We start from the raw sequence: 11,679 nt of genomic DNA on the forward strand, positions 1-11,679 counted from the left end.
AATAATGGTGCTGGCAAACAATACTGAATAAACCATGGACTTCCAGAAGAAGGAATAAATATGTCTTGGAAGTAGTATAGCCTATGTGTCCCTTAGAAATGAGGATGCTGAGTGAGACGTCATCCTGTGGACTCTGGACATGTTATCAGGAGGGATCAATCCCTGAAATAGGACAATCGTACTTGGTAAGACAGTCAGTGAAAAAAGAGCAAGACCTTCAACAAGATGGATTAACACAGGGGTATAACAAAGGGTTCAAATGCATCAATGATTCTGAGAGTGGACCAGGAAGTGTTTGGTTCTGTTACTATGAACTGGAATTGATTCTACGGCATCTAACAACAACAGTAATATTTTTATATGTTTAAATAGGTAATAAACCACTTCACCCACATCTAACAAAATATCAAGAAAAAAACATTCTAAAAATATACTTAGTATTCGTTATGCTATCAACTTAAATATTTTTAGAAATTACTGTTAACATCTTTCCAAAGAGATTATCTTTTATAAGAAATAATCTCAATTATAACTGCAAATTATAGTTTGGTTCTAAATCTAAAAATAATTGTTCAAAATTTTGTCACTTTCAATAGACACATGACAAAGATGTTATTATCAAGTGCCTTATGGGTAATCTAGTCTAATGATCCCATCAAATGTTACAAAAAATATGGTGTAAGTTTTTTGTTCTCTATATGCTGAAATTTCTCAGTTTTTGTTTTAAATTGTATTGCCAGACTAATCCATCAATACATAAAAGGACTTCAAAAAGTTCACAGAAAAATGGAAAGAAGAGATACTAGAATTTTTTCATGAACGTTCTGAAGCCCTCTCATATGCCACCCCATTACCAATGTGTCCAAACCCATACCCTAAAATCTGATTGTTTATCTTCTATCATAATTTTACTTAAAAGCCTTCCCTGACATACCAAATTCCATGATTATATTTATACTACGTTTTCCAGTTTATAGATGTGCTTAAGAATTTAAAAAAAAAAAAAGGTTGCAAATGAATCAAATCATAAATTTATGTTTTTGCACTTCAAAGCAGCATTTTAAAGGGTAAGTCAACAGTGATGTTTACGAAAAATATTCACTGATTCAAAGAGAATCATTTTAACCACTGTATATTAGATTACAGAATAATACCAAATTTACGATAAAAAAGTGATAATGGTGTTTTATACAACTAAAGCTCATCAATCCATAATATACAAATTCTCTCAGTTCAACAATATGGTATCATTAACAGTACAACATACTTTTGAAACCTTGATAGAAGCAACAGGAAAATCAGAATATTTAGAATTACTTCTATCTTTGTTTTAAAAAAAAAAAAATCAATCAATGGAATTTTTCATTCCATTGTCATCTACCTAAAAATGATAACTTGAAGCAATTAAACTATTAATCCTATTTGTGATGTACAAATAAACATTTCAAAGAAAAAAATCTGGGACTATATGCATAGTGGTTACGAATTGGGCTGTGAACCGTAAGGTCCGCAGTTCGAAACTACCAGCTGCTCTGCGGGAGAAAGATGAGGCTTTCTGCTTCCGTAATGATTTACAGCCTCGGACCCTGTTCAGGGTCGATATGAGTCAGAACCGACTCGACGGAACTTAACAACACCACCAAAAAAAAAAACCAAAGAAGGCTATCAGGTTGATCTGACTTACAGCAACCAGATAGCACAGAATGGAACCTCTCCCTAGGGTTTCCAAGACTGTAAATCTTTCTGAGAGCACACAAGTCTCCTCTTTTTCCTGCAGAGCAGCTAGGTTTAAACTACCAATGTTGAGGTTAGCAGCCCAATGCTTAGCCCACTGAACTATCAGGGCGCCTCTGATAGTTAATGACTACAGTCATTATAAAAGTGGTGACTACAGTCATTATTAAAGTAGAATTGGCAAATTAAGTGGTATTTATACTAAACGTGTTAAGGAGCTCTGGTAGCGTAGTGGTTACGAATCGGCCTGCGAACCTCAAGATCAGCAGTTTGAAACTAGCAGCAGTTCCGCGGGAGAAAGATGAGGTTTCTGCTCCTGTAAAGCCTCGGAAACCCTGCGCAGGGTCACTGTGAGTCGGAACCGACTCCATGGTACTTAACAACAACAACAATACTAAACGTGTTACTATTATTTACTCAGGTAAAATAGTTATCTTCACATATTTGTTTCTTCATCTATTAATGTCATTCCCTTCTCCCAATTTTACATTTCCTTCCCTAATTTTCTTATGTATCCTGGACTTTGTAGTTAAATCCCATGTATCCTTTGATGTATCATGTATCATTCTCACATTCCCAATCCTATTTTAATCCTTCAACCTATCTTCTCCAGGCAACCAGCATTCTAAATCTTGATGGAGAGCCATCACACCAGTTGTATATTGTACTCAGGGATTTCATATTACATTAATAAACATGGAAAGTAGTAGCTATCTCTAACCACTTCCTAAACAACTAATTTGTAACGTAATGCTTTTCATAATAGAAATCAGTTCGTTTACTAAGATATTCTACTGAAAGGACTTACCAATTTCTAGTTGTTAAATAATAGTTACCTTTTTACCATGTATTAAAATAAATGTATCAAATGGTTAACACAACAAATGCCAGACCATTCTTTCTGTAAATAATTATACATATGTTAAGACAGCTGACAAAAGCTGCTTTACCTTCAGGAGCATCAGCATCACATCTCTTGGGCACAGAAATGGTTGAATTGCCTTTATGGTCACCATAAGTAGTACTGTTCTGGAAGATGACAATATAGTTGAAATGTACATATCACACTAAATGAATATATTTTGATAAAAAAGTAATCACTTTATACCCAGCAATTATCTTACACGGGAATCCCTTGCTAATGCAAATGATTAAGGTGTTAATGTGCATAACTGCTACACCTAAAGTATGGAGTTTCAAGTCCATCCAGAGGAACCTTGGAAGAATGTCCTGGTGATCTACTTCTGAAGAATCAGCTGTAGCAAACCCTATCGAACACAGTTCTACCCTGACATACAAAGAGTTGCAATGAGTCAGACTCAATTTGACAAAACTAGTGGTATTTCTTAAACAACATTTATCTAATATTCCAAAAAGTAAACTTACTGCAAATTTTGAAATAGAAAAATAATTATGGTAATTTCAACATTAGGGTTATTTGCAATAATTCTTTAGGTTCTCTGATGAACAACACAGCTTATTCTCAAAATGAGCAAATCCTATTTCTACTCCAAACATGGCTTCCAAAAAGGTGTTTGTTGTTGTTATGTGCCATGGAGCCAATTCCAACTCATAACAATCCTATACAGGGCTTCTGAGGCTGTAAATCTTTATGGGAGCAGAAAGCCTCATCTTTCTCCCGTGGAACTGCTGGTAGTTTCAAACTGATGACCCTGAGGTTAGCAGCCCGATTGGTAACCACTACGCTACCAGAGATCCTTTTGTTGTTGTTGTTGAGTGCCATCGAGTCGGGTCCGACCCATAGCGACCCTGTACAGGGTTTCCGAGGGTGTAAATCTTTACGGGAGCAGAAAGCCTCATCTTTCTCCCGCGGAGCGGCTGGTAGTTTCGAACCGCTGACCTTAAGGTTCGCAGCCCGATTCGTAACCACTACGCTACCAGAGCTCCTTTTAGGGGGCATATTATTAATATTTCTTAAAGTATTATTTTAGAGGACATAACATGAATTTTAGGAGTCCTAGTGTGGCATTGTAGGATAAGCACTGGACTTCTAACTGCAAGGTCAGTGGTTCAAAGTCACCAGAAATTCCTCAGAAACCCTACACAAGGTTGTGTAGTCAGTTGGCACTGACTAAACAGCACATTAACAGTTTGATGGTGGTGGTGGTTGTGTACCCTCAAGTTGGTTCTGACTTATAGCGACCCCATACACGTTTTCCGAGGCTGTTAAATCTTTACAGGAGCAGAAAGTCTCATCTTTTTCCCATGGAGCAGCTGATACATGCAAATTGTTGACCTTGCAGTTAGCAGATCAAAGCGTCACCCATAATGCTACCAAGGGTCCTTAACAACAAATATTGGTTTTAGTAAAGTGCTGAGATAAAGTTCAGTAGTTTTGTATTATGAGGTCTACTTAAAGAACTATGATAACAAAATTCAGTATATTATATGTATTTTGGAGTCCTGATGTGGTGCTGCGGGTTAATATGATGGAATGCAAGGTTAAGACGAACCTGAAGGTCAGAGGTTCAAGCTCATCAGCTGGCTCCTTAGAAATGCTATACGGGGTCACTGAGTCAGAACCAACTTGATGGCAGTTAACAACAAAAACAATATATGAATTTATATTGCTTGAGTTGACTTCAACTCATGGCGACCCAAAGTGTCTCAGTAGAAATATGCTCCATAAGGTTGTTGTTTTTTTTAGAAAAATAACACTTGTATTGTGACTTAGGTCAAAGTTTACAGAGCACAGAATTTTCAGTAGCTTAAGTTTTAGAAACAGCTAGTCATTTCTTGTGAGGTGGAATCAAACCTCCAATCTTTCAATAAATTGAATCATTTGAACTACCCAGAGATTCTGAAAAGAACTTGGTATAAAACAAATATGAATATGCTTTAAAACTGGAGTGAAAAACCAGTTTAAACACTATTAAACATAATCTGATGAGCTAATACTCTCATGTCATCCTATTAGCATACAATCTGATTTTAAATCTCATTATCTTTAAAATCTGCCACTTGTCTGTCAGTTTGTCATACTGAGGTGGCTTATGTGTTGCTGCAATCCTGGAAGCTATACCAACGGTAGGACAGGGAATTGTTTCATTCTGCTGTACATAGGGTCGCTATGAATTGCAACTCACTCAATAGCACCTAACAACATGAGCATCTTCAAAATATCAAAATAAGTTTAAAATTTTGTACTTACCTCTATTAAGTAATTTTGGCTTCCATACATAACGTACTGTGGAGCAAGACTATATATCATGTAGCTAGTGTGAAGGACAATAAGCAGAAGTATCATGCACAGAAATAAGAGTGCTTGGGGCCTTGTTCTACCTCTTCTGATTTTATATAACTGGAAAGCAAAGAGAAAAGTGATGACACATAAGTATTATGCTTTATTTCTAAGGCAGTAAGTCCAGCTGTATGTTAGCAGTAATAATTTACAAAGTTCAATCATTTTTCTTTCCAAATAAATGATAAGAGTTTGTAATCATTCCAGGTAATTATAAAGATGATAAGAACACACATTATTTTTTCTGCAAAGGATTTAGGCTATGTCTTATATTTCTTTTAAAAACATAGAAAAATATCTATATCCAAAGATACATTAAAACTGAAATCCTAGAAAACTATTCACATGGTCTATATCAAAACAAACTTTCTACACTTATTGTAAAATAACATCCAAGCCAAGAAAAACTGGGAACCTCCTCTGGTTTTACCTAAAGATTAGAAGAATGAGTTTTGTTAAGTGCTATCAAGTTAGTTCCGACTCAGTTATCCTGTATGTTGTTATTGTTGTTGTTGTTGTGTGCCATCGAGTCAGTACAGACCCATAGCGACCTTATGCATAGCAGAACGAAACACTGCCTGATACTGGGCCAACCTCACTATTGTTGCCATGCTTGAGTCCTGTATAGGGTTTCTAAATCTGTAAATCTTTGTGGGAGAAGAAACCCTCACCATTCTCATGTGAAACAACTGGTGGGCTCAAACAGTCAACCTTGAGGTTCTTAGTCCAGTGTTGATCCTACAGATCCACTGCACCCCCAGTACCTTTATAGCTGTATATAATACTACTGTTTCAGAATGGATTTGTTACATATTTTAAGTCTTTTCTGTGAAATACTTTTAATGACCTCATACTAAATCTGTTCTAAATCTATGTTACGATAATTTATGAAAACATTGACTACTGATATTTTTACAAAATATATGGAATTTAGGGGACTTTCTTTATTTCAGTGGCAAGGCATACATTCTAGTAACTTTGCCTAACTGCATATATGGGGAACTCACACCATGAATGGTATGATAATATGTTCACCTCAAACTCTACAGTTACCTGCTTTCCTCACAACTACTCATGGCCATGTAATACAAAGTTAAAAACTGAGAGGAAGAAGAAGTCATCTGGACATTTCTGAAGACTTTATTTGCTTTATTAATATGTTGTTGCTGTTAAGTCAAGTCGGTTCCAACTCAGAGACCCTGTATAGGGCTTCTGAGGAGCAGCTAGTGGGTTTGAATTACTGACCAGTGTTTTGCAGTCCAGTACTGATCCTACATCATCATACCACAAGTCCATTTTATTAATATAGCTTTGTTAATATAGGTGTTAATTCAGTATGGACTGCTCTACAATGTAAAGAAAACAAAAATCCTCACAATTAGACTAATAAATAAGGAGCTCTGGTAGCGTAGTGGTTACGAATCGGGCTGCGAACCTTAAGACCAGCAGTTTGAAACTACCAGCCGCTCTGCAGGAGAAAGATGAGGCGTTCTGCTCCCATAAAGATTTACAGCCTCAGAAACCCTGTCTAGGGTTGCTATGGGTTGGAACCGACTCGACGACACTTAACAACAATAACAGACTAATAAATAACATCATGATGAATGGAGTAAACATTGAAGTTGTCAGAGACATCATTTCACTTGGATCCACAATCAATGCTCATGGAAGCAATAAGTTTAAAAAATCAAAAGATGTATTTCATTAGGCAAATGTGCTGCAAAAGACCTCTTTAAAGTGCCTGACCCAAGCCATGGTATTTTTCAATCACCTCATATGCATTTGAAAGTTGGACAATGAATAAGGAAGACTGTAGAAGACATGGTGTATCTGAATCATGGTGTTGACTTTTGCTTTATTAATATAGGTGTTCTCCCTTCTTCCTATTTACCTTTATCCTTGAATAAAACATGGATAGGATAAATGCATCAGAAGTAGCCATTTTCATTCATGAGGGAGAAGTCAAAAGAATTACAGAGACATTGGACCTGACTTTCTTGAGCTTCTTAAACAATGTCACTATTTAATTGGGTTATATTTTATTCACACCTGAAAATCATCTCTACCTGGTAAGTTTCATTTGAAAATTCTGACTTATCTCAACATAGGTAAAAAGAAGCAAATGTTCTTTCTCAAATTATGTAGTCCCTCTCTTTTCATTATCTTCTGTTATGACAGAAATACCACATGTGGACGACTTAAATAAAATTTATTTTCTCACAGTTTAGGAGGCTCGCATTCCAAATTCAGAGTGCTAGTAGGGAAAGACTTTCTCGACTCTGTTGCGTCTAGAGGAAAGTCCTTGTCCCTTCAGTTTCCGCTTATTGGTTACTTGGAGATCTCCATGTGTATAGGCCATCTATCTATCCCATCTTTCCTATGCTGGCTTGTTAATCTCTTTTATATCTCAAAAGAGATTGACTCATGAAACACCCTACATGAATCCTGCCTCATTAACATAAAAACATAACCCATTTTCAAATAGCATAGAGGGTAGGTTTTACAATACATACATTTGGGGGACATAATTAAATCCATACCATACTCCTTAACTCCTTGTAGCAAAATTATCTTTTGGGCTTCAATACTTCATGCAATTGGAAAACAACTACTATAACTTACCTTCTATACCAGTTTTTTGACTTCTGTACTGCTGACATTTTAGGTCAGATAAGTCTTCGTTGTGAGGGGATGCCCTACACACTGTAGGATGTTTACCAGCATCCCTGGCTTCTACCTACTAAGATGCCAGTGTTGTTGTTGTTGTTATGTGCTGTGGAGTCGGTTCCGACTCATAGTGACCCTGTTTAGGGTTTCCGAGGCTGTATATCTTTACAGGAGCAGAAAGCCTCATCTTTCTCCCGCAGAACAGCTGATAGTTTCGAACTGCTGGCCTTGCAGTTTGCAACCCGATTAGTAACCACTACACTACAAGATGCCAGTAGCACCCCTCAATTGTATCAATTTTTTATGTTTCCAGACATTGCCAAATATTCCTTGGGAGGCAAAATCTACCGAGGTCAATAAACGTTGCTCTCCACAAAAAGTATTTTTTTGTTAATATGATGTGAAAAAGCTAATAAATCCGTAAGTTTTGGTATTAAGATACAACTTCCGTATTATAAATCTAAGATAATCTTCAATGAAAACTTTATGTATAAATAACAAGAAAAATTAAAGTAATATTGTAATATGTACTCACTCTAATCCAAAAGAACCATATGCCAATATTTCGAATTCCTGCCATCGAAGTAAAAATAAAGTACATAATAATAACTGTTATAAGAATATAATCAAGAGGAAAAACCTGAAAAAAAAATTATAATTAATACACAAACTTTAAGGGTTCTAAAGAATTATACTTAAAACTTCATTACTGATATTTGGCAAATGTTTAAAATACTGGACCTGATTTCTATTAGATATACTTTGATAATACCCTACACCTCCTCCTCAAAACAAAACTAACCCAAAAGAACCTATTAAATTATCAAATTATTGTAGTACCACTTTTCCAGAAAACTCTTGTAACTAATGAAATTTTAAATTATATTTATATGTGGAATAAAACTTCATAAAAATGAAAAACAAAAATAAGAAATGTCTGCCTAAAGTTTTATGATTCTCAAGTCAAATTATGCATCACAATTTGATTTGAGAATCATTAGCTCAGCAATATTAGTATAATATTCTTTAAAGAAACATGTCAATGTGAAAATTATACACAATAGTCAAATTAGCAATGGGCAAAAGCATATTCTACAAAAATGCATAATTGTCTTGTGAGCAAAATGATTTCATGTGCAATAGATGTGATAATGTTTGTGCTTATAAAATGATGATTTACTCACTGTCTGTAGTACAGGTAAAAGCATATTCAATGGATTACTCAGGTTAGTTCCAAATATCATAAAACCAGAATCTATTCCAGCTGAATGAAGAGCTTTATCCAAACTAAAATTAGAAATAAATATATGTAGAAAGAGTAAAGTTAAATATGTAACACTACCATATTTTTACTTAAATAAGAATATCATCATAACTTAAGGATGCAAATTCATCTGAATCAAACTAAAACCATGGACAATAACAATTAAACCTCACTTAAATATCTTACAGATATTGTTCAACTGATATAGAAAAAAGAAATACTACTACTCAATCTATATAGTCATTCATTAAATTAATGTTGAGTACACTTCAGTAAAATAGCTACTTAAGATGAATTGGCTACACTAATGGAATTCAGCGCTGGGAATGGATATTACAGGATTTATTTGCATGCAATAGAAAATGTATCTACTGTACTTACTTTGACAGGAAGAGAGAAATTACAAACAGCAATGCAACTAAGATGAAAAATATTCCCCAAATGATCTAAAAGCAAAAATATATTAATTAAAATAAAGCTCTAAAAGTTGATATTCATAAGCATAAAACCATTATGCTCAATATGAGTTGCTGACATAGGATAATGATAAACTGAAATGACCTAAGATATATTTTCATTTAGTATATAATCCCAGGAATCTACTATTTCAATTTTATAAGACTATTTAAATGAGAATATGTACACAAAAAAAGAAAAGTTGAAAAGCCTTCATTTATTTATAAGTAAAGAAATGAGATTACACCAAATATAAGGTTCATATGCAGTTATGTTGTTGTTGTTATGTGCCGTTGAGTCGTTTCCTACTCATAGCGACCATGTACAGGGTTTCAAAGGCTGTAAATCTTTACAGGAGCAGAACACCTCATCTTTCTCCCACGGAACAGCTGGTAGTTTCAAACTGCTGGCCTTAAGGTTTGCAGCCCGATTCGTAACCACTACGCTACCAGAGCTATACTCACATATAAACTTCAAAGTCAACTTTGCACAGAAAAGTACAGTTAGACTAACACATACAAAAACAAAACCCAGAAACTAATCAGGTTATATTATCCTGCTAGCTAAACACAGGAAATAAGGAACATTTTCATATAGAAGTAAAGATATACATTGTTGTTAAGTACTGTCAACTCAGTTCCAAATATTGTCAACTCATAGCAACCCTGTATAGGGTTTTCAAAGAGCAGTTGATGTGTTTGAACTGCTGACCTTGTGGTTAGCAGTCCAGTGCTGATCCTACAGCACCCCACCAGGAACCCAAGATATGTAGAGTGGTCAAATTATATAACAGTCCAATGAAGTTTATATAAGTGACAATCTTCGTAAAATAGAGATTTAACAGAATTGCAGACAATAGCAATTTATTTATTTATTTTTACATTGAGGAAGGGAGGAAAAATGGGAAAAATTAAAGGAACTGGGTCTCTGAGAAATAAAGTTTCAGAGTAAAAAGGGAGTGAAATCTCTGTTGCTAATAAAGTAGGCCCTGTTTTTCAACCTGATATCTTCTTCCCTACATTTCAGGGCCAACTGGGCTGGGAATCTTCAAGGTCAGTACAGGACAGGCCAGTAGGTACAGTCAAATATTTTTAACCTGACTGGAAAGATTAAGACATTCCCAAACAAAAACAGCAACAACAACAAAAGGAGTGATTTGTTGCAAACAAGGCTGTATTATAAGAAATAGAGTCCTTTTGGGATGAAATTAGATACTCAACACATGAAGAAATAAAGAGCATTAGTAAAACAAGGCAACTTAAGTAAAAAGTATAAATTAAGTAGTTTGTTTTTAACTTTATTCTCTGATATGATTTAAACAATAACTGAATAAAGAACTCATTATAATCTGTGATGTGCACACAGTGAAAAAGTAATTTGTAAGACAATATTCATTATAAAATAAGGAAGACGAAATGGCTATTTTATGGGCAGTTTTTGTATACTACTGAAATTATACTATTGAACTAGATTGTTCTAACAAAAATATACAGTTGAAATAAATGAAGCTTAATTACATATGAGAAATAGCTATTTAATACAAGCAAGGCAGTAGCAGAGAAATACAAGAGCAAAACACATAAGACCAAAATAAAAACAGAAGATGTAAAACTTGCCTTCTTAAATAATTATAGTAAAAATAAACTCAAGTCACAGATTATTGTTGTTAAGTGCCATCAAGTCAGTTCTAACTCATAGCGATCCTATATAGGGTTTCCAAAAAGCAGCTGGTGTGTTTGAACTGCCAACCTTGCAGTTAGCGGTCCAGTGCTTATTCTACAGTGTCATACCAGGACTCCAAAAGGAACAATTAGAAGAATGGATTTAAAAAACGATCCAACTATCTGTGGTCTATAAAAGACACACGTTAGATTCAAAGAAACACATAACTTGAAAGTGAAAAAGAAAAGATTTACCGTGCAAACAGTAACCAAAAGAGAAAGACCTGGGATGGCTATATTACTAATAGACAAAATAGACTTAAAAGCAAAAGTTACTACTAAAGCCAAAGGAGAACATTTTATAAATGTTAGAAGTTATTCCATCAAGAAGACATAACCATTTTAACTATGCAATTAACAACAGAGCACCAAAATTCATGAAGTAGAAGCTAACAGAATTAAAGGAGAAATAATTCAACAGTAATAGTTGGGGACTTCAATACCAGACTTTCAAACATGGATAGGACTACACAAGTAAACAGAATTTTTATTATTATTATTATTTTCTTAAATGTTTTATTGTGAATTATGTGATAGTTTACATGGGAGAACATTGGTTTTACATTCATTCTATC

The 11,679-nt window shown here is 34.7% G+C and overlaps 1 protein-coding gene across 1 annotated transcript in view; it reads right to left on the reverse strand.

The window, feature by feature from the left end:
• The window catches only part of LMBRD1 (LMBR1 domain containing 1), a 142,768-nt gene that overhangs the window by 22,081 nt on the left and 109,008 nt on the right, over positions 1-11,679 (reverse strand). Inside the window, exons 7-11 of the mRNA XM_006835781.1 lie at positions 9,309-9,373; positions 8,848-8,950; positions 8,199-8,303; positions 4,907-5,056; positions 2,685-2,763 (exon numbers count right to left, since the gene is read on the reverse strand). Coding sequence (XP_006835844.1) covers positions 2,685-2,763; positions 4,907-5,056; positions 8,199-8,303; positions 8,848-8,950; positions 9,309-9,373 — 502 coding nt within the window. The remainder of the gene's footprint in view (positions 1-2,684; positions 2,764-4,906; positions 5,057-8,198; positions 8,304-8,847; positions 8,951-9,308; positions 9,374-11,679) is intronic.

Source organism: Chrysochloris asiatica, unplaced genomic scaffold, assembly GCF_000296735.1.
Source record: "Chrysochloris asiatica unplaced genomic scaffold, ChrAsi1.0 scaffold00019, whole genome shotgun sequence".
NCBI classification, from domain to species: Eukaryota; Metazoa; Chordata; class Mammalia; order Afrosoricida; family Chrysochloridae; genus Chrysochloris; species Chrysochloris asiatica.